General features: G+C 37.7%; 2 protein-coding genes across 4 annotated transcripts; one reads left to right on the top strand and one right to left on the bottom strand.

The window, feature by feature from the left end:
* Positions 1–3,639: 3,639 nt before the first annotated feature.
* aasdhppt (aminoadipate-semialdehyde dehydrogenase-phosphopantetheinyl transferase) lies at positions 3,640–12,771 on the bottom strand. Of its 2 annotated transcripts, none has more exons than XM_084418560.1 (7): positions 12,672–12,771; positions 12,399–12,572; positions 10,302–10,518; positions 8,270–8,391; positions 6,966–7,124; positions 5,038–5,106; positions 3,640–4,966 (listed from the first exon to the last, which is right to left on the bottom strand). In XM_084418560.1, exons 2-7 carry the CDS (start codon positions 12,540–12,542, stop codon positions 4,802–4,804), a joined length of 876 nt encoding a protein of 291 aa, XP_084274686.1. In that variant the 5' UTR covers positions 12,543–12,572; positions 12,672–12,771; the 3' UTR covers positions 3,640–4,801. The 2 variants fall into 2 exon arrangements, with proteins under 2 accessions (XP_084274686.1, XP_084274687.1); XM_084418561.1 differs by having other exon boundaries at positions 4,519–4,966; positions 12,399–12,567; positions 12,672–12,758.
* Positions 12,772–12,895: 124 nt separating this feature from the next.
* On the top strand, positions 12,896–22,759 carry msantd4 (Myb/SANT-like DNA-binding domain containing 4 with coiled-coils). 2 transcript variants are annotated; one of them, XM_084418396.1, is made up of 3 exons: positions 12,896–12,968; positions 14,492–15,072; positions 18,133–22,759. In XM_084418396.1, the coding sequence occupies exons 2-3, from the start codon at positions 14,593–14,595 to the stop codon at positions 18,883–18,885; spliced, it is 1,233 nt and encodes a 410-aa protein (XP_084274522.1). In that variant the 5' UTR covers positions 12,896–12,968; positions 14,492–14,592; the 3' UTR covers positions 18,886–22,759. The 2 variants fall into 2 exon arrangements, with proteins under 2 accessions (XP_084274522.1, XP_084274523.1); XM_084418397.1 differs by having other exon boundaries at positions 12,937–12,968; positions 14,575–15,072.
* The last annotated feature ends 563 nt before the right edge of the window (positions 22,760–23,322 follow it).

The following is a 23,322-nucleotide window of genomic DNA, read 5'->3' as shown; positions in this document are numbered from 1 at the left end:
AGCGTGACTGTGTGTATGTGTGTGTGTGTGTGTGTGTGTGTGTGAGGAAAAGCCCAACGCCTCAGGAAAAGGTGATAGTGCGACAGGGACCTGCTGCTCCGTCTACTGTACTGACCGTCAAAAACACTGACCTTTCTCTCTCTCTGTGTGTGTGTGTGTGTGTGTGTGTGTGAAGAAGGAAGAGTTTTAAAGGAAAACTGTGGGAGATTAAAACTGTCTGACGCAAACCAGCCGCGCAAAGCGGAGATCCAGTAAAACTCCTTAACACATCCACTCTCATTTCATTGCACACTGGAAAAAGAGATTTTTTTTTTTTTTTACTCAGTGTTTTGTCTTGTTTTCCAGTAGCCTACACACATATCTAAAAATTCTTAAATCAAGATACATTTACTTGAGATTGAGAAGTGTGTTTTATGCAGCGTCCCAATTCGCATACTATCCGTCATACATAATAGACTATTCTGTAAATGAACAATTTATTAATTGATGAAAATAGTTTAAAGTATATTTATTTGAAATCAAAATCTTTCGTAATATAAATATCTTTACTGTCACTTTTGATCCATTTAATGCATCCCTACTGAATAAAAAACTATTAATTTCTCTCAAAAATATGCAAAACTGACCCCAAACTTTGAATGATGCCGTGATAGTGTTGAGCTCTATCTATCTATCTATCTATCTATCTATCTATCTATCTATCTATCTATCTATCTATCTATCTATCTATCTATCTATCTATCTATCTATCCATCCGTCCATCCATCCATCCATCCGTCCATCCATCCATATTACAATGCTGACTTAAAATAGAACTTAACTGCAAAAATTTTTTATGTTATTCATTCTCTGAATAAACTTTTCATTTTCTCTTCTTTCACTCTTCGAGTATGTGAAAATGTGGGACAATCTGCTTTAGCCTACAGTATTCTTTGTTACCGTGGTGTCGTTCCTCGTCGCTACGGTGACGCTGCACATTGTGATGTTTTGGGATTTACTCTGATGGGAAGAGACACTCATTGTGACACTTCAAAAAGGCTCGACTGTCACTATGGCAACAGGGATCCTGTTCACAAACAGGTAAAAAATAACCAGCATCAAGAGACATGAAACATGATTCAGTCTGGGATGTTATGTTTACCAGTGTCGTGTGTAACGCATTACAAGTAACTTGAGTTATGTAATTGGATTACTTTTTCAAGTAACTAAAGTAACGCTTTACTTTTAAAATTTTAGAACAAAATATCTGAGTTACTTTTTTAAATAAGTAACGCAAGTTACTTTGTTTTCCCATTTATTGACTGACAGAAGTGCAGAGGCGCTGTGTGTGTGTGTGTGTGTGTGTGTGTAAACATGATGGTTATTGTAGTTCTAGACTAAATTTGAGTGTGCATTTACTCTTCTCACTTACACAAAAAAAGATTAAATATTCCTCAATTTTTAGTGTACGTACACACACACACACACACACACACACACACACACACACACACACACAGACATTGTCAAATTTTCAAATCTTAGAATAGAATAGAAGCTTGTAATGCCACACATTGAGTCGTTGGAAACTATAAGCTAAACGTGGATGAATAATGAATCTTTAGATGGTAAACCTGACTGATCATGTCACATGACCTGCAGTGTTTGGCCCAGCTGGAGCAGAAGTGTGTGATTCGTCTCTGATGGGACGTTTCGGAAACATGCAGAAACATCATAATCCAGATGCTAATTCTCTCTCTCTCTCGCTCTCTCTGCTCAGACAGTGATGTTGATTAGATTAACTCAGATGACTGCCTGTATCACACGTGTTCTTGTTGCCATGGCAAAGTTGGCTGTGCGGGATGGTTACCATGGTGACGGGGGAGAGAGTGTGTCATAGAGGAGGATGGGTGAGAAAATCAGCTCACACACACCAGACTGATGAAACAATATTTTATGCTCTGGAATTCAGCTTTACAGGCCCATCCATCCATCCATATATCGTTCCATCCATCCATCCATCCATCCATCCATCCATATATCATTCTATTCATCCATTGTTCCATCTATCTATCTATCTATCTATCTATCTATCTATCTATCTATCTACATATCTATTTACCTATCTATCTATCGTTCCATCCATTCATCCATCCATCCATCCATCCATCTCTATATCCATCCATCCATCCATCCATCCATCTTTTTATCTCTCCATCCGTTCATCATCCATCCATCCATCCATCCATCCATCCATCTCTATATCCACTCATCTATCCATCCATCTATCATTTGATCATTCTGTGTAATGGTGCTGTATTCCCTCTGCTCTGCTGAAGTGTGTGCTGTAACTGTTCTTCAGTGTGTGTGTTTCTGCATGTCTGAACTCCCGCAGGGCCTCCGTCACTCGACGGCAGGAGAATCAGGGATCGTGATTAACACAGTCAATCAGGAGGAGTCCGGGAGAAGAGGTGGCAGTGAGTGACCCAGTTAAGCTGTGTGTGTGTGTGTGTGTGTGTGTGTGTGTGTGTGTGTGTGTGTGTGAAGTCAGAGCACCTGAGTCCACAACGACAGAAACCAAACAGAAATCCGGCCTCGTTCAGAACACGTTCACCGTTCGAGCCAGCAAGTAAATCACAGACTCTAGTTGCTCTTTGTCTCGTGACCTTCTGAAGAGAACAAACCCGCTGAGAGTTTCGTTCTCACGGGACACTGATACTGTTGTTTTAACCTTTAACATTTGGAAATACTTTCCATCAGACAGACAGAAAACAGACACACACACACACACACTAATGCATCTCACTCCTTCAATGCTGATTTACTCAAGACTGTGATAAATCTTTAACAGAAATACTCCCAGTAGAAGAGCTGTTCTCTCTATCGCCGCTCTCGCTCGCTCTCCCGTTTTATGAGCGAGTGATTTAGGAAACGTTTGGCTGATGTGTTCAGGAGAACATATATAGATATAGTCAGATATATAGATTTCAGGAGAATAAGGAAGTCCACTGCACACACATGCATGTTTCAGCATCGTATTGGACTGTCTTATGCTATATTTGACTATTAAACATATAGGCCTACTTATTGCATATTGGATGAGCAATGTTTGTAGTTGTAAAACAGCCAATCTGCATGCACTGTATTTAGCTTAAAGTCAAACTACATTACGATCTAGCAACACCTCAGAACACCTAGGCTACTATTAATTAAAAATACTATTCATTAATGTAATAATATATTGAACATTAAACATCACCAATATGCTTCATGTCAAGCCAATAAAACACAGGCAACTGTGGTAAAATCAGCATAATATTCCTTGTCTTATATATATCTCTTAGTTTTTATTATATATATATATATATATATATATATATATATATATACTGAGTCTATATATATATATACATATATAGTATATATATGTGTGTGTAAACACTGTATATATATATATATATATATGTTATGTATTATTACATATCATTTATAAATTATTTATTATATATTATATACAATCTCTCAATAAGTATATATAAATATATACATTACACAGCATAAACAATCAAAAACAAAATTGAGAATTTATTTATACGATATCGTATCATGTTAAAAAAAAATTCTGTCTGGTTTATGGACATCTTCAAGAAAATTGCTAATTATGTGCAGCAGACTTTAATTAGATTGCATTATTCAATTTACAATTAGATCTCGTTCATAAACTTTAGTTAATTCACTAGTAACCATAACCTAACTATGAGCAATATATTTCCACGTTTGTTAACTTTTGTTAATGGTAGTTAATAAAAATACAAATTGTTCATTTTTTGTTCATGTTAGTTCACAGTGCATTGAGCTTTTGAATGTAAAAATTTAGAATTCTACAGCGTTTATTCATCTTTGTTAAACGTACTTAACTAATGTTGACAAGTATAAATCGTATTGTGAAGCATTGCCTTAAATGGCATTATAGAATCTCATTTATGTTCAAATTTCCAATTTCCATATCTTTCCTCCTTTGGAGAAAATGTAATTACATCAGCGTAAAGTTTAATCTAAAAAAGATCCCATCTGCGTTTTCCATTAGTTCATCCTTGACCGTTCTGCTTCGGCTGTAATTGACTTCGCTGTTTTAAACTCTCCTGCGTGTGTTTGGACAGGCTCAGTAGCTCGTGCTCTGAGTGGCTGAAGCTCCTGTCAATCAAGCGCGAGGGGCGGGGCTTTACCGGACAAATGAAACGCAGTCCTGCAGTTAACAACACGCGAGCAAAAACAGGAGCGGAAATGCATACCTGTGTCCGATTTGTTAAAAGCAGGACCCTCCAAACGCACAGTCCTAATGGCCTGCTGAATGTCTGCGGGTAAAAATAGACGTGGCAGATGGAGGGAACGAGAGAGAAAGAGAGAGACATTTGGAGGTGTAGGTTGGGAAAATAAACTCATCTCTTACATAAATGGTTCATTTATATTATGCAGTGCGTTTTCATGTTCCCATCAGATGTGTCATATACTGGATAAGTAAAGTTTCATCCCATTAACAGTTCCTTCATGACATCATCCTCCAGGAAATGACATCATTTTGGAGGGAAAACAGCAGCAAGTATTATCAATAGATGTGCTTCAGTATTTGGTTTGCGTCTCCCTAAACAAATCAGTTTGACATTGACATTTCAAAAGATGGTTAAAATATGAAAACAAAGTCATAAGTTGGCTTAAGTAATAAAGTTAAAGTGTTCAAAAGCCCTTACAGAACAGAAACGACCCTGAAAGAACAGGGAATATATAAACATATACTTTATTTACATATATTTGCATTCAAGGGTCACTGCTGTTCACTTTGCCTTGAAGGCGCTTCCTTTTTGCGGTGAAATCTCTCCCAGTGGGCGGGGTCTTCCTCGGTTAGGGGCGTGGCTCCAGACACCAGATCACTGAAACTCAAGTGTGTGAACAAAAGGGGCGGAGCTTCACACACACTTCCACCATCCTCCTATAAAACAAAGAAGTATGACGTCACGAGCTGCGCTGACCTCTACAGTTGTGTAATATCTGTAAACTCACTTTAGACGCGTTGATGTCTGGTTTTCCCAGCGCCACAGCGACGTGATGATCTTTGTCCAATAAACTCTCCTGAAAAACAGGACGAGTTTTTACGCTTTTTTAACTTTTTAACTTTTAACTTCCAACCATTAAATTGTATTACATATAGGCCTAGGCAAGATATATACTGTACAGTATATATACTTTATATATATATATATATATATATATATATATGTGTGTTTGTGTTTATATGTTTAAACCCAGACTGCAACATAGTGTTGGCCCAGATCCGGCCCATATCTGGTCCACGTTGAATCCAAAATAAAATGTCACAAAAGATTCTATTTCAAACAAATGCCGTTCTTTTGAACATTCTATTCATCAAAAAATCCTTCCACAGAAATATAAAGCAACTGTTTTCAACACTGATAATAATCATAAATGTTTATTGATCATCATATTATAGTGATTTCTGAAGGATCATGTGACACTGAAGACTGGAGTAATGATGCTGGAAATTCTGATTTAATCACAAGAATAACATTTTACTATATATTCACACATAGAACTGTTTTTTAAATTGTAAAACTATTTCAGAAAATTACTGATTTTACTGTATTATATATTTTGATATACAGTACTATGCAAAAGTCTCAGGCATGTTAGCCCCCCCGTTTTAAGTCAGTTATTTATATCTTTTGCTGTAGTGTGTCAGTAGGAAATATCAGTTTACATTTCCAAACATTCTTTTTGCCATTAATTGTAATAATCCAGTGAGATTTGTGTATGCACGAGGAGTCTGACAACAGCCGGTATGATCTGATCTCACCATCATCGAGTCCGTCTGTGATTACATGAAGAAACTGAGACAGACTAAATCCAGAAGAACTGCGGGAACGTCTCCGAGACGCTTGAAGAAACCTTCCTGCAAAGCTACAGTACTGTGAAAAGCACTGGCACTCGTGTTAAAATGCTGTAAAGTGAGAATGCTTTCAAAAATAAAATCACAAATTGAATTTATTTATGATTTAACTTCTATTAACTAATTCAAATCAATATATGGTGTAACGACCCTTTGCGTTTAAAACGGCTTTTGTCCAGGTACACTTGCGCATAGTTTTTCAGGGAGCTTTGCAGGAGTTCCCGCAGTTCTTCTGGATTTAGTGATGTAGTGTTTGCTGGGGCTTTTGTAAGACTGTTCGCCGCCTCTCAGGAACATTAAATTAAATCCGTTCTGGACGATCCTCTTGTTTGTTAACATTGTTAAGTCTGAATCAGGCTTGAACTGGTTTAAAATTGACACCATTGTTAATATTTATGCTAAAGTAGAGCTCGCGGTAATGAAGGGGCGGGACATTTCCTGAACACGCGCTGAGCGCAGCCAATCACAACACAACATTTCATTTTCAGAAGGAGGGGCGTTTGAAAAGCATGCGTTCAACTAGACTGGGGAGAGAGGAGCTGTGATGATGTGGCCTCCTGCGTACTTCCGCTCAGTTTGATTTCCCTTCAGTACTCTGTCTGGGATTGTGGTGTATTCTTTGGTTTTCTCCGATCATTTTTAACCAGTCCAATCAGCGAACAGAGGGAGTGGCTGAGAACGATGACACTGAGGTCGTGCGCTAGTTTGAGTTGTAGGGTTACGTCACGACCAAAGGTTAGCGATTGGTTATGGCAGATCCAGAGTGACTCTGGGCAGATCCAATAGTTTTAAACTTCATCAGAGTTCCCGCCTTCAAGGAAGTTAACGCTTGTCAATGGAGAGAGGCCAGACTCTCTGTACAAATGAAATGTACGAGAGTCTGGTAGAACCAGGCTAGTGATAATGTAAAATATGTGAAAAATAATGTGTTTTTTAAACTATTAAGCATATTCTCGTACACCCCAAAAACAAAATCAAGACTTCTTGAAAGGGCATAATAGGAATGAAACTCTTGAACAAACACCTCAAATATCCAGTCCTCCTCCTCGTTATCCAGGAACATTCGTGTCTGCCGGTACACTTGCCCCTCTCGCATCTGATTGGGCGAGACGTGAAACTCCACCCTCTGCAGGTCGAAGCCCAGTCCTGTGCCAATGGCTTTGATGAAGCTCTCCTTCAGCGCCTCGACGCCAGAGAAACCGACCAATCACAGGGGATCAGGAAGGAAACGCAAGGAAAAACAGTAAATTGTGTGTATACAGTAAATATATATTTCCTGACCACATTCTCACCTCAACACATTAAATTGATACCAGTAAGTGTGTGTGTGTGTGTGTGAGTGAGTGTGTCTGTGTGTGTGGGTGAGTGTGTGTGTGTGGGACTGTGTGTGTGTTTGTGTGAGAGTATATGTGTGTGAGTATGAGTATATGTGTGTGGGTGTGAGTATGAGTATATGTGTGAGTATGAGTGTGTGTGTGTGTGTGTGTGTGAGTATGAGTATATGTGTGTGGGTGTGAATATGAGTATGTGTGTGAGAGTGTGTGTGTGTTTGTGTGAGAGTATATGTGTGTGTGTGTGTGTGTGTATGTGTGTGTGTGGGTGTGAGTATGAGTATATATGTGTGTGTGGGTGTGAGTATGTGTGTGTGTGTGTGTGTGTGTATGTGTGTGAGAGTATGTGTGTGTGCGTGTGTGAGTATATGTGTGTTTGTCTGAGAGTATATGTGTGTCTGAGAGTATATGTGTGTGTGGGTGTGAGTATGAGTATATATGTGTGGGTGTGAGTATGAGTATATATGTGTGTGTGTGTGTATGAGTGTGAGTATATGTGTTTGTGTGTGTGTGTGGGTGTGAGTACGTGTGTGTGGGTGTGAGTATATGTGTGTGTGTGTGGGTGTGGGTGTGAGTATATGTGTGTGTGTGTGTGTGTGTGTGTGGGTGTGAGTATGAGTATATGTGTGTGAGTATGAGTATATGTGTGTGTGTGAGTATGAGTATATGTGTGTGGGTGTGAGTATGAGTATATATGTGTGTGTGTGTGTGTGTGTGTGTGTGTGTGTGTGTGTGTGTGTGTAAGAGTCCTCAAATGACCACAGACTGGCACAACTGAGTCATGCTGAAGTGATGAGATCACATTGCCATGGAAACAGTGATCAGAATTGGAACAGTTTCATCCAGTACAATTTCTCTCGCGCTGTGATATGCTCATAGATGTGTGTGTGTGTGTGTGTGTGTGTGTGTGTGTGTGTGTGTGTGAGGGGGTGGGGTCTCGTTGCCTGGAGGTGATGATGATGATGATGGTGCAGGAAGCAGCAGTTGCTATAGTTACCCAGTGCCTATAAAACATGTCCAGTTGGTCCCAGTCGGAGCCGGCCGTCCGGATGTTCTTCCACTCCAGATCCGTGAACTGGCGATTCATGATGCGGAAAAACTCCTGCGTGGAGCCACTGCCTGATCAACACACACGTAACACACCTTAAAGCTACAACTGTTCACCTCTGAGCTCTACGTCAGAGATTTTATTAGAAATCATAAGACCGACAGCAGCCGCTCTGGTTTTACCAGCTTTATGAATAATCCAGCTCTGTAATGATTGACTGACTGTTGATGTGAAAATGTGCGTGATCATATGCTAATGAGCTCATAGCCGTGATGTCATAATTGAGTTATGTTTGCGATATAGTTCATAAATGTGGAGGGAGTTTTGAGTTAAGGATGTTATAGTTTCTCACATTAAACATTTGTATTGCGTCAACAGATCGAGACAAATCAGTGGTTTAATAATCAGATCAAACTTATTATTTCAAAAGAGCAACTTCAATAATCATGTTCTGCTTGGAAACATGATTGTCTAAGAGCTAATGCAGATTCATATTCTACAGTAGAGCCAGGAATGAGGTAAAGCTTGCTCCTCTCACAGCCTCACTCCAGCACAGGTAGAGAGCGACACCTGGTGGCCGCCGGTGGAACTGCAGTGTCTCTTGTGTTGGATTGGTTGGTACAGGATAAGGGGCCTGTACCGTGATGGTAGTTGAACAAACTCAGGATTACAGGATTAGTTTCGAGTTGACTTTTAATTTTCCTTGCTTTTATTTTGTGATTATTTTTATTTATTTCTATGAAAAGCACTTTGAATCGCCATAGTGTATGAAATGTGTTATATAAATAAACTTGACAAAACCAAACCAATCCAACCAGGCTTTGTTGGTACCATGATCATCAACTGTCTCTGTCAACTCAGGCTTTGATCCTGAGTTTAGGTGTGACATCAGCAGCGAACAGCCAATCACACGCTGAGAAAGAGCGACACTGCGATTCATTTCTCGCGAGAGAAGCGGCGCGATTCACTTCTCTCTTCTGCAGGATAGTACGAGATTGAAAAATATTAAGAATTTAAACTAATTTACACAGCAAGAAGAAAACAGCTGTCTGTGAAACACAACAACTACAAGAAAAAGTGCAAGTGAAAGTTGTGAAGTTAGTTTGTACAGTTGATAAGCTCACATGTAGTCATTTTATAGCTTTATCTATTGATTCTAAAGCGTATTTATATTACCTTTATATATTTAAACTGTGCGTGATAATAATCGATAAACTAAAATTGTATGTGTGTGATCGATTAATAATTACATAAATAATCATACGAATTTTTTATTCTAAATAAGCGTTACTAAAAGCCAGACGATTTTGTCTTTAAAAATCATTTGCTATGTAGTGACCTTTAATTTGGAGTAGGAACAGGTGGAGTGACTTTATCGCATCACACATGTGACACTTTGCTCACAGCCGATTGGTCCAAGATCGGTTTGAGATCTCTTACCTGGAACATCAGCTGTCCCGGACCAGGTTAGCCGTGGAGTGTGAGTAACTACTGCTAAAAGACAAGCCACTTTCATGGTGCCTAAAACCCAGGGTTGGCGCAAGCTAAGCTGAAACATATCTGGCTATCCAGCTAAACCGGCTTCATGGTACAGGCCAGATGTGGAGTCAGCTGGACATCACTGTGAAATGTTGCCTGTGTATTCCTGATGAAACGCTGAGTCAACACGCACCAATGCTACATTTTTCTAAATGTAGTAATCATTCGTTAACAAACAAGTGTTCATTACTTCAGTGAGCTCATTGTTTCTGCATTACATTGTTTAAATTAATAGCTTTCTCGCTAACTGTGATTTTGTACATGTACATGTCTGAAACATTTAGACAGTTTCCTCTGATAACAGACTCTAAACTGTAATGTGGACTCGTGCTCTTTCTGTAAAGCTGGTGTGAAATGATGTGTGTTGTGAAAAGTGCTGTAGAATTAAATGTGAATTGAACTGAATTGGATGTGATCTGCTGAATAGAGCGTGAGAGTTGACCTGGTCTGCTGGTCTTCATCAGGTCGATGCCCACCTGGCGTCCCGGTTCTGCTCCCAGCACAGCGTAGTCTCCCTGATGGGACACGTTGAAGCTCCAGAGGGAGGACGAGGGCCGGGACAGGTACGGTTTCCCCCGCGCGGTTCTGTCCAGGAGAAACCCGTCCCAGGCTAAACCCATCTTCTCACAAACCAGCTTTCTGATCAACAGACGACCGGCCTGGTGTAAGAAACACACACACACACACACACACACACACACACACACACACACACACACACACACACACACACACACACGAATTAATGAAAATCAATGCAAAAGTTATAAAATATCTACAAATATCTAAAATCACAGATGGGTAAATAACATGTAAATCTATCTATCTATCTATCTATCTTTCATTCTATCGCTCTATTACTTTATCTATCTATCTATCTATCTTTCATTCTATCGCTCTATTACTCTATCTATATATCTATCTATCTATCTATCTATCTATCTGTCTATCTATCTATCTATCTATCTATCTATCACTCTATCTTTCATTCTATCGCTCTATTACTCTATCTATCTATCTATCTTTCATTCTATCGCTCTATTACTTTATCTATCTATCTATCTATCTATCTATCTATCTATCTATCTATCTATCTATCTATCTATCTATCTATCTGTCTATCTATCACTCTATCTTTCATTATATCGCTCTATTACTCTATCTATCTATCTATCTATCTATCTATCTATCTATCTATCTTTCATTCTATCGCTCTATCTATCTATCTATCTATCTATCTATCACTCTATCTTTCATTCTATCGCTCTATTACTCTATCTATCTATCTATCTATCCAGCTATCTATCTATCTATCTATCTATCTATCTATCTATCTATCTTTCATTCTATCGCTCTATTACTCTATCTATCTATCCAGCTATCTATCTATCTATCTATCTATATTTCTTTCATTCTATCGCTCTATTACTCTATCATTCTATCTATCTATCTATATATCTGTCTATCTATCAATCTATCAATCTCTATCTATCTAGATATCTATCTATCTATCACTATCTATCTATCTTTCTTTCATTCAATTGCTCTATTACTCTATCTATCGTTCTATCCATCTATCTATCATTCTTTCATTCTATCGCTCTATCACTCTATCTATCTATTGTTCTATCTATCTATCTTTCTTTCAGTCTATCGCTCTATTACTCTATATATCATTCTATCTATATATCTGTATATCTATGTCTATCTATCTATCTATCTATCTATCTATCTTTCTTTCATTCAATCGCTCTATAACTATCTATCATTCTATCTATCTATCGTTCTATCTACCGTTCTTTCATTCTATTGTTCTATCTATCTATCAATCAATCTATCTATCTATCATTCTTTCGCTCTATTACTCTATCTATCACTCTATCTATCTATCTTTCTTTCATTCAATCGCTCTTACTTCTATCTATCATTCTATCTATCATTCGATCTATCTATCTACCGTTCTTTCATTCTATCTATCTATCATTCTTTCATTCTATTGCTCTATTACTCTATCTATCATTCTATCTATGTATCTGTCTGTCTGTCTGTTTGTCTATCTATCACTCTATCTATCTATCTATCTATCTATCTTTCTTTCATTCAATCGCTCTTACTTCTATCTATCATTCTATCTATCATTCGATCTATCTATCTACCGTTCTTTCATTCTATCTATCTATCTTTCTTTCATTCAATGGCTCTATCACTCTATCTATCATTCTATCACTCTATCTATCTATCATTATATCGCTCTATCTATAATCCAGCTATCTATCATTTCAATTGTAGTAACCTTATTTGACAAAAACTGAACTTTTGTGCTACGCGAAACTGCAATGTAAATAACATAAAATAACAACAGTGCAAGTGAAAAGTAATATCCACACATAAAAGGGCAAAATAAAACTATAACATTGATTATGTATTATTATAATGATTGTTTATCATTACAACATTTATTATTATAGCACTGATGTTAATTGTAAAAGTCTACTCATGCATCAGTCAGTTGTACACACACACACACACACACACACACCATGGCAGATTTCGCATCTTTGGCGAACACGAACTGCCCGATCCGTTCCTTCTCCTCGGGTTGGATGCAACGGGCCGCCAGTGTCCACTCGGAACGGGTCGGTACCCACGAACCGCACCGGAACGCCCACCGGACCCCGTCCATCAACGACTGTCAATGTCCTATAGTCCTATACTAATAGAAATACACATTATTATAAACGGAGCAATTCCAATAGGGTCCTCACACCATCGGTGAATAATTGCTATTGCCATTAATATTAATTAATAATACCTATTATAATTATATAGTCTTTTCTGCAATATGCATCATTTGTCTGGCTGGCTCTGGTTCCCCTGAACATGTGTTCCAAAACACACACACACAGGATTCCGGAAGAGGATTCTATGGGCGGGGCTAAACAGTGAGCGCCTCCCTTGATTGGCTGACGGAAAGAGGCGGTGACGCTCGTTGGCCAATGGCGCAGAGGATTCGCGCGTTGTCGGAAGTGTTCGGCTCAGTTCGGCAACGTTGTGGAGGCGGAGCGAGACGCGTGTGTGTGGACGGAGTGGATGATGCTTTTCTTCACCGGTGAGTGTTTGAATAAATAATCAAATAACCCTCACTGTATTGTGTGGTGTGTATTATGGCGTTTATTTTATGCAAAGAGCCATACGTGCAAAACATCATAGTATAGGTGCCTATAGAAGCCCTTTCTGGCGACATGTTAGTAATTGAACTGCAAAAACAACCGCCGTACTGATATGTATATGTTTTTTACATAAATTATGTTTTATTAGCATGATGCTATACTGCTAATCATACATTATATGGATACACACCAAAAAACACCATAGTTACTAGTTATTTACTATGGTTGTACTGTGGTATCGGATGGTAGTATCAAGGTACTGCATGGCTACCATATTTAATTATCATGTTATTTACATGATAATCCTAGTAGCTTATAATAATACAATGGTAATACACTGATATATGTGGGAAAAAACCTTATAGCACCATGGTGTTTTCGTTTTGGTTTTTGTAACACTTTATTTTTACAGTGTCATTGTTGCACGTTACATGCAGCTACTATAGTAATAATTGTAAATTATAAATAATTACATGCAACTAACCCAAAACAAAACCCTAATCATAACCTTACAGTAAGTTCATGTAGTTACTTAATATTACTCAGTACTTAAATGTAAAGTACAGAGTAACAAAGACACCTTAAAATAAAGTGTAACCGATTTTGGTAACACTTTATTTGACAGTGTCCTTGTTGCATAATGTACTTACCGTAGTAATAACACTAAATTACATGCAACTAACCCTCAACCAAACCCTAATCCTACCCTAACCCTATAGTGAGTACATGTTGTTCATTAATATTACTCCGTATTTAAATGTAAATTACAGTGTAACAAAGACACCTTCACATAAAGTGTAACCAATTTTTTTGTTAGTGTTGTTACATTGTAATATCATACTTTATCAAACTTTACTTGTAAAGGATATACTGTACACTACTGTTCAAAAGTTTGTGGTCAGATTTTAAATGAAAGAATAATTTTATTCGGCAACGCATTAAATTGATCACATTTAAAACTTTTTTATTCATCCCAAAAAAAAAAAAAAAAAAAAATCCACAAAAATATGAAGCAGCACAACTGTTTTCAACACTGATAATAATCATAAGTGTTTCTTGATCATCAAATCATCATATTATACTGATTTCTGAAGGATCATGTGACACTGAAGACTGGAGTAATAATGTAATTTGATCACAGGAATAACTTACACTTCACTATATATTCACATAGAAAACTGTTATTTTGCATTGTAATAATATTTCACAATTTTTACTGTGTTTATTGTATTTTTTAATCAAATAAGTGCAGCCTTAGTGAGCAGAAGAGACTTTTTTCACTGACCCCAAATGTTTATAGTACAGTATAAATACGGTATAGTATAAATCTGCACACTCGAAGCGTTCTGGTTTCATTTCTCTTTGTTTTTTGTGCACATGAATGATTGTCCAGTTCTGTCTGATTCTTTCAGACGTTACCAATATTGCATGTAACTAAAAGCGTGTGTCTTGTGTGTTGTAGGAGACCTGTGTTAGAGACGCCTGCACTAGATGTGGGTCATCATGAACTTGACAGAAACCTTTCAGTCTCCAATCATTCCTCAGTAGCCAATCACCCGCAGCATGGACTTCCTCCAGATGAAGCACCTGAAGAGGAAGAGGAAGAGCAACTACAGCGTGAAGGAAACTCAGACTCTCATCCGCGAGATCCACAAGCGGCGTGAGATCCTGTTCTCCCGGCAGCAGAACATGGCCATCAACGAGCTGAAGCGGCGTGCGTGGGAAGAGGTCGCGGACAGCGTGAACGCGCTAGGAGAGGGTGAGCTGAGGACGGCGGCCGAGGTCAAGCGGCGATACCTGGACTGGCGAGCCCTCATGAAGCGAAAACAGCTTCAGGCCGAGCTGGCGTCTGGATTGAAGCAGGAGTTTGAATCTTCGTCTCCCGATAATGAAGCGTCTTTGGGTGGCGGTGACCAGTCGCTGGACCTCAGCGGGTTTTCCAAAGACTCGTCGTGCGACTGGCAGGACCTGACGGACCTCGGGGAGCCCAGCACACACACGCCTGGGGTCAAAATGGAGGACGACGAGGCCAGCAGCTACAGAGTATGTACTGGGAACAGATCCATGCTTTTTTTAATTCGTCCCACAGCTTTTAGCAGAATTTCCGGTTAAACTTCATTTTAAGGTGTCATTGTTACAGTGTAATTATATATTTAAGTACTAAGTAATATTAAGCAACTACATGTACTTACTATAGGATTAGGGTTTGGTTGAGGGTTAGTTGCATGTAATTATGCATAATTTACTGTTAATACTATGGTACTTAGTACATGTGCAACAAGGACACTGTAAAGTAAAGTGTGACTGATTTTCTTCTACTTTGGTTCAAGTGATCCTCACACCATGGGGTCAAAAGTCATCATTTGGTAAACTACCGTTCAAATGTTTGGGGTTAGGATTTATTTTATTTATTTTTTAAGGAATTAATATTTTTATTTAGCAAGGAGGCATTCATTTGATCAAAATTGACTGTAAAGACATTTAAAACTTAACAAAAGATTCTATTTCAAATAAATTCTGTTCTTTTGAACTTTCTTTTCATCAAGGAATCCTGAAATAAAATGCATCACAGTTTCCACAAAAACTGTTTTCAATATTGATAATAATCATAAATGTTTCTTGAGCATCAAATCATCATATTAGACTGATTTCTGAAGGATCATGTGACACTGAAGACTGGAGTAATGATGCTGAAAACTCAGCTTTGATCACAGGAATAAATGACACTTCACTATATATTCACATAGAAAACTGCTATTTTGCATTGTAATAATATTTTACTGTTTTTATTGTATTTTTTTAATCAAAGTGAGCAGAAGAGACTTCTCAGATCTCACTGAGAGAATGAGGCTTTTGACCGCCATCGTCCGAGGATTAGGCCTGGGATTTTCTGGCATTATTGACAACCTTATTGTATTTTGACATGATATTTATCTTTGCTAAAATGCCCTGAAAATACCACTTAAAGCTATACAACTTTTTCTGCTCAGAATTTACATGATGAGTGAATACATCATAAAACAATCTTCCAAACCGTCTATGCCTTCCCCTAAACCACTATGGTAAACCTATAATAATTAGAGCTGCACGATTCTGTATAAATTGAGAATCATGATTTTTTTAGAATAGAGATTGCGATTCTGAACAGACAACTAAACCAAATAACATGTGATTTACTAGATGTTCAGACACAATGTTAATTGCTGCAGTCTATTTAAAAGTATTTCATTCATTTGAATCAACATTTTTAAACGATTCTTTTGAATGAATGAGTCAATGACTCACTCATAAATACTTCACTTGTTTCATTACTGAATGAATCAACATTTTTGAACGATTCTTTTGAATGAATGATTCAATGACTCACTCTTAAATACTTCACTTGTTTCATTACTGAATGAATCAACATTTTTGAACGATTCTTTTGAATGAATGATTCAATGACTCACTCTTAAATACTTCACTTGTTTCATTACTGAACGAATCAACATTTTTGAACGATTCTTTTGAATGAATGATTCAGTGACTCACTCATAAATACTTCACTTGTTTCATTACTGGATGAATCAACATTTTTAAACGATTCTTTTGAATGAATGATTCTTTTGAATGAATGATTCAATGACTCACTCATAAATACTTCACTTGTTTCATTACTGAATGAATCAACATTTTTGAACGATTCTTTTGAATTAATGATTCAGTGACTCACTCAAATACTTCACTTGTTTCATTACTGAATGAATCAACATTTTTGAACGATTCTTTTGAATGAACGATTCAATGACATACATTTTTTAACAGTTACTTGTCGCCACCTACTGGTGTAACGATGTAACTAATACAATCGTTATGTGAAGCGGCATGTTACTTTAAAAAAGTGATTTGCTTCATTTTGTTTGCTACCATAGACATCAGTGTTTTTATCCGAACTATAAACTTTAATCCCATTACTTCTGAGATAAATTTGTATTATTTAAGACAGAAATAATGAGACTGTGTGTGAACAACAGCTTTCTATGGATCAGCAGCAGTGCAAACACACGATTTGAATGTTCACTGTGATCGTACTCGTTAAATGTTTAATAGACAGACGAATTGTTGTCATTTAGGAATAATATTGTGTGGGTGTTTGAATTGATATTGTGATCTTTTAACGATTAATCGTGCAGCTCTAATAATAATCAATCATATTTTAGAGTTGTCGGTACGGATTTCCAGGGAAACTGCATATTTTCGTCATTTGTCTGTGTGTGTTCATCATGGCATTTCCCTAAATGAGGGAAAGAATGTCAGAAGGGAAAGTGACAACACCCGTAATAAACCATGAATCAACATAGTTTGCCTAACATCACATATGACTAGGTTCTCAAAACAATGTACACAATCTCAAAACCAGTGATTACTTTGTTCAGTTTGCCTATATAGCCTTGCCAAGTTGTAGCTTCACCGTAATTACGTTCTCATGTAATTACTAAAACAATCGTCTGAAAGTAACTTGTAATTTTATGCTTTAGGCCAGAAGTTACGTAGCATCGCTTTAAAGTCCCCCTGTGGTGAAAATCCAGCTTTTAATGTTGTTTATGTGTCTATGTGGTGTTTTTAATATGCTTTAAGACAAACCATGTGTAAGTTCATAAGTCGACACCATTGCTGAGTGTTTTCTCCTTAAAACTGCAGTGAACCAAAGACAGTCTCAAAAACACGCTTTGAAATCGCTGGTGTTTCTGACGTCACAAACTACCTTGTAACCAATCAGATCAACGTGTGATCGTCAACCAGTGGATCTCTGAGCTGAGAGAGTGAGTGGAGGCGGGGCTCATTTGCATATTCATAGAACCACGCATACTAAATGAGGCAAGGGTGTCGAGTTACATTCAAGATATTTTAAGGCATTAAGGCATTTTTTCAAGAAAAGAGCTTTTACAAATGTAATTTTGGTGATCAAAGGTGAGTTTTAAAGAATACAATTATTGACGACAGGTGGAGTTTAAATTAAAATACCAACTGGCTAAAAGTTACCCTTTAAACTTTTTGTTTCTCTAAAATCCCCTTGTAATTACTGCTGACTTAGTTTCTGTTTGTAATTTTCCATCTCCTTAGTTGGAAGCGGAGGTTGGAGAAGGTGGGGAGGGTGAGGACGACGACGAAGACTGTTTTCCCTCCATCCTCCCTGATATGGACCGTGAGGGGCGAGTTCCTGAGGTTTTCGCTCACATCGATGAATTCGGCGTGCTGAGCTCCACAAAGCCCGCGACTGCAGGCCGGGACCTGGGCCTCGGAGTTGGCGGCATAAGCGGGATGGGCGTAGCTGGATTGGGCCTGTCCGGAGGGGAGAACACAAGTATACTGGTGGCGCTGGAGAGGCAGAGACTGGACCTGGAGAAACACCGCTTGCAGGTGGAGTCCGAACGACTGCAGGTGGAGAAAGAGCGCCTCCTGGTGGAGAAGGAGAGGTTGCGGCAGGGCGAGGTGGAGAGGGAGAGGTTGCAACTGGAGAAGGAACGTCTGCAGGTGGAGAGAGAACGATTGCGATTGGCGATTGGACAAAACACGCCTCTCCAGCAAAGCCCCGCCCCATCGACCTCTGTAGTCACCCCCACAACGTCATCCTCCGCCCCCTCGTCATCCTCATTGGACGGAGAGAAGGACAGGAAGCTGGCTTGGCCAATGGTAGTGGATTTGGAGGCGGAGAGGCTGAAGTTAGAGAAAGAGCGCCTCCTGCTGGAGAAAGAGAGACTGCAGTTCTTCAAGTTTGAGTCGGGCAGACTGCAGATTGAGAAAGAGCGCCTCCAGGTGGAGAAAGAGAGGCTGCAGCTTCATAAAGATGGACAACAGATGACGCTGCACTCGTGAAACACCATAGATACAGTTGGGTAGGGGGGAAAAAATATTTTTTTTCCATAGTTGCCCATTCATTTCTGTGGGAAAAACTAAAACATTTGTGTTTTTTGTACTTAATTTTATTTATTTTTTGCCCGAAAAATAAATAAGCTGAAAGAAGCCAAGCAATGAATGCAAGCAGTTCATAAACAGGATCACTTCTGAACACATACAGCAGTAGGCTTTGCATATGTTTATAAGTAAATATGAAATATGAAAATTGAAATACCTAATTTCACAATAAAACAGAAACAGAAAGCTGTAATTCCATATAATCTAGTTATTGAATTGCTTGTATTCACAGCACTTGTCTTCAGTGATGTTATTGTTAACTAAAATGAAAACTGTAACAAATCGTTAACGTTAATTGACATAAAAATAAAATAGAATTATGTGAAATATAATTGGACTAAGTGGCAAAATTACTAAAACTGAAATAAAAATGAGCTATATGGAAATATTTAAAGCAAATATAATAAAAAGGACAAAAGCACATATCAGAATTACTGAAACTTAAACCAAAATGAAAACTGAACATAAAAACGAATTCAAAATATTATAATAGTGTGTAAGTAAGTATTGTCTTTAAGTTTCTTTAATTCCTTTAACTGATCTGGTTTATTTTTTTATTTTTTTTGCTTTATTTAAAGTGCAAAAATCAACAAGCTTTCCTTTAAAAAAATAGCCAAATTGTACTGTATTCTTCTCTTATTTTTTCCCTGCAGAAATGAATGGATTTCTATGGTAAACAGGATTTCTAGACGCGTCGCCGGTGTATGACGTGTTTCTGACTGTATTTATAGATCAGGTCAGCCCACATGATTGCCTTCTGCTCATGCACAACAACTCGTGAGACGGTTTTATGCTTGAGTATTGTGTTTTGATATCTTGTAGAAGTTTGTGCAGAAGTATCTGAATGCACTTTTCACACATGCAGATACTCCTGATGAACTTTTTACAAGATGTTAATATGTTCTTTGTGAACGTACTGTGTTCAATGTAAAACAGAGAGCTTAAAAAAGAGTTGGATTGTATAAGGGCTCTTATAAACGGCTGTGTTCACACTACCAGATGGATGGGGACCAAATCTGAGGCCTCATTTATCTGGATTCATTGTAAATGTGAATGTATGGTAATGTCCAAATTGTTCCTATAAATGATTTATACGTTCATATGCACAGACACTTGTGAGGCCACGCTTTTATTTTGAAACAATCAGGTTTTTCTCTGGTCTTGACATCAAAGTGGTTTCTATGGAAGATTGTTTTCGCCACAGAATAAAACTTTTTTTTTTAATTGCGATAATGTCAGAATTGCGATGATTTAAAGTTGCATTGCAAGAAATAAACTGACTTTTTCTTGCAATCGCGAGTTTATATCTCGCAAGTCTGACTTTATAACACGCAATTGCGACTTTATGTCACGCAATTCTGAAACTCGCAATTGTGAGAAAAAAAGTCAGAATTGCGAGATTTCAGGTCAGAATTGCGTGATATAAAGTTGCATTGCGAGAAATAAACGGACTTTTTCTTGTAATTGCGAGTTTATATCTCGCAAGTCTGACTTTAAAACACGCAATTGCGACTTGTCACGCAATTCTGAAACTCGCAATTGTGAGAAAAAAAGTCAGAATTGCGAGATATAAAGTCAGAATTGCGAGATATAAAGTCAGAATTGCGTGACAAAGTTGCATTGCGAGAAATAAACTGACTTTTTTTTGCAATCGCGAGTTTATATCTTGCAAGTCTGACTTTATAACACGCAATTGCGACTTTGTCACGCAATTCTGAAACTCGCAATTGTGAGAAAAAAAGTCAGAATTGCGAGATTTCAGGTCAGAATTGCGTGATATAAAGTTGCATTGCGAGAAATAAACTCATACTTTTTCTTGCAATTGCGAGTTTAAATCTCGCAAGTCTGACTTTATAACACGCAATTGCGACTTTGTCACGCAATTCTGAAACTCGCAATTGTGAGAAAAAAAAGTCAGAATTGTGAGATAAAAAGTCGCAACCAACTTTCTTTTTTTATTCTATGGCGGAAACAAGCCTTTCACCTTCAGATTGTGCGTAAGCTGATCAAACGCAGATAAATGTGTTCGCAAAACGACAGGTGCTCAGACTGAGTTTCGCTTATGTGACCAGTCAAATAAAAATCTCATATTTCACCTCATAGTCAAGAGGATAAAATAAGACTATTTAAGGCCCATTCACACCAAGGATGATAACGATGAAATTCCTTAAATCGTTCTAAATATAGAAGAATAGCAGAGCTCACACCACAACTATAACGATAACTGCACAGAGAAACAATATCATCAGATTCAGTTTCATAACTTTTTGATAAAAATACACAACAGACAGCCAATCAGAATCCATCCTGCTTTAAAGAGCCGGAGCATTTAAAGCAACAGACGACAAAACGGCAGTGCGCTTATAATAAACAGAACGATATCGCCAATAAAGTAATCGTTATAGTCGTATATCATTCTTGGTGTGAACGGCCTTTAAGCCCAATACCTTTTCTTTTTCTTTTTTCTTTGGATTTTGAGGTAAAACACGAGATTTTCTTCACAGGTTTGGTGAGATTCCCTCATAAGGGCCTGTAATGTGAATGTAAGTCAGTGTTGTGTGTGTGTAGTTGTGTTCAGGCCTCGATGATCCCTGAAGTTCAGCTGTTGAGTGCTTGTTGGTTTTGTCTGTGGTCGTGAAGTTCCTGTCGGACGTCACATTTAGGCCCACGTTTATGCATTGTATCCAGTCAACTTGTGTTGCATTGAAGGTATATGGTTTTCTTATTTTAGTTTTTTTTTTTGTTGTTTCGTGATCATTTATTTTTTCATCTGAAAACGTGCGGTTCTTAGGCCTGTTTCTCACATCTCACATAAGCAGCTCACATTTATTTAGGAGAAGTAGTTTCAAATCTGTGCCATTTTTTTTGTTTGTTTTTTTACACTGATCTTTACCACAGAAAATATAGTGAACCCATTTATCAGCACGACCAGTTTACTTTCTAAAAAAAGTGATTGTTTGTTTTTCATTGCATGTGGTTTTACAAACAAAAAACGTAACAAACGGTAACAAAAAAAAAAGACAAATACATTGATGTGCTGCTTCAAAACATGCAGATTATGAATACAATGCATTAACATGTAAAGTTCCACATGCAATGAAATACAAAAAAACACATTCAACACAGTAAACTGGACTGAATCCACATGATTTAAAGGGATAGTTCATGCACGAACCTCACGCTAATCCAAACCTTCCAATGCTGGATCACAAAAGAAGATATTTCGGTTGAGTAAATGACGAACTCTCTTTAAACAGTGTGTGTCTCCACATCAGGTTTGGGTTTCATTCTGTGTAAATGACCATTAGTAACAGCTCACCCCTGATTTAATCACTCATGGCCATTAGTAAAGGAAACACTCCATCCAGACACGACACCGGTGTGTGTGTGTGTGTGTGTGTGTGTGTGTGTGTGTGTGTGTGAAACAGGCCGCGCGGTTCAGTTTAGCTTCGCTCTGTTATAAAGAAGAGGAAAACCAAAGCTGTTTGGTGCCATCATGTTTTATTGTCGTCTTTGAATCCGCTTTCCTCCGGTGAACATGTTCTCATGCTCAGATGAAGGTCGTGTAATTTAAAGACTTGAGGTTTTATGGACGTGTAGTTTTTGTGAGCTGGTGCTGTTAGTGTTGATGGACTCTGAAAGGTGTTTTATTGTACTGTACGTGCAATATGTAAATGGTGTATGTATGTGTGTGTGTGTGTGTGTGTGTGTGTGTGTGTGTGTGTGTTTTAAATGTATGTTCCAGATGTGGCAAAGCACAAAAATAAATAGAATTTAAAGAATTTAAATGGTCTGATGAACCCAGTTTACTTTTCACTTACATTACATTTATTCATTTAGCAGACGCTTTTATGTACAAATGAGAACAATAGTTAAACTAACAATAGGACAACAATATGCAAGTGCTATGACCCTTCCCAGTTTAATCTAACGCAGTAAAAAAATATATATATAATTTTTTTTTATATATAAATAGATATAGAATAGAAGAGAATTTCAACATTTTCATGTTGAAACAGGAAGTTGTGAATGTTATAAACTAGTCATTTAATTATATTACATTATATTGTAATAAATACTCTAGGGGAGGAAGGTTTCAAGGTATTTTCATAGTGCTCTTCAAAACATCAAGGAAAATTGGCTTATATTTTTCTCTTTGAATAATGTGTTCAGCTCAACTCTTTGAGAAACGTTGTTGAAAGGGGAGCTATTATTCTGTTTTACAAAGTCCTGATGTTGTTTCCGTGCTCTACTAGAACATGTTTTCCTGCTTGAATGTTGATTATTTTCCTCATATTCTCCATTGTTGCGGCTCCTCTCTTCCCAGTCTGTCAATAA

The sequence above is a fragment of the Rutilus rutilus genome (genome assembly GCF_951802725.1).
Source record: "Rutilus rutilus genome assembly, chromosome: 9".
NCBI lineage: Eukaryota > Metazoa > Chordata > Actinopteri > Cypriniformes > Leuciscidae > Rutilus > Rutilus rutilus.
Note: the sequence above shows the minus strand (reverse complement) of the source record. Positions and strands in the feature narration are given on the sequence as shown.

Coding starts and splice junctions, on each gene's coding strand:
- msantd4 (XM_084418396.1), top strand. CDS start 14,593: ATGGACTTCCTCCAGATGAAGCACCTGAAGAGGAAGAGGAAGAGCAAC. Junction 15,073..18,132: donor ACGAGGCCAGCAGCTACAGA/GTATGTACTGGG, acceptor CCATCTCCTTAG/TTGGAAGCGGAGGTTGGAGA.
- aasdhppt (XM_084418560.1), bottom strand. CDS start 12,542: ATGGACGGGGTCCGGTGGGCGTTCCGGTGCGGTTCGTGGGTACCGACC. Junction 10,519..12,398: donor AAGATGCGAAATCTGCCATG/GTGTGTGTGTGT, acceptor TTCTTACACCAG/GCCGGTCGTCTGTTGATCAG. Junction 4,967..5,037: donor CAGACATCAACGCGTCTAAA/GTGAGTTTACAG, acceptor TTTGTTTTATAG/GAGGATGGTGGAAGTGTGTG.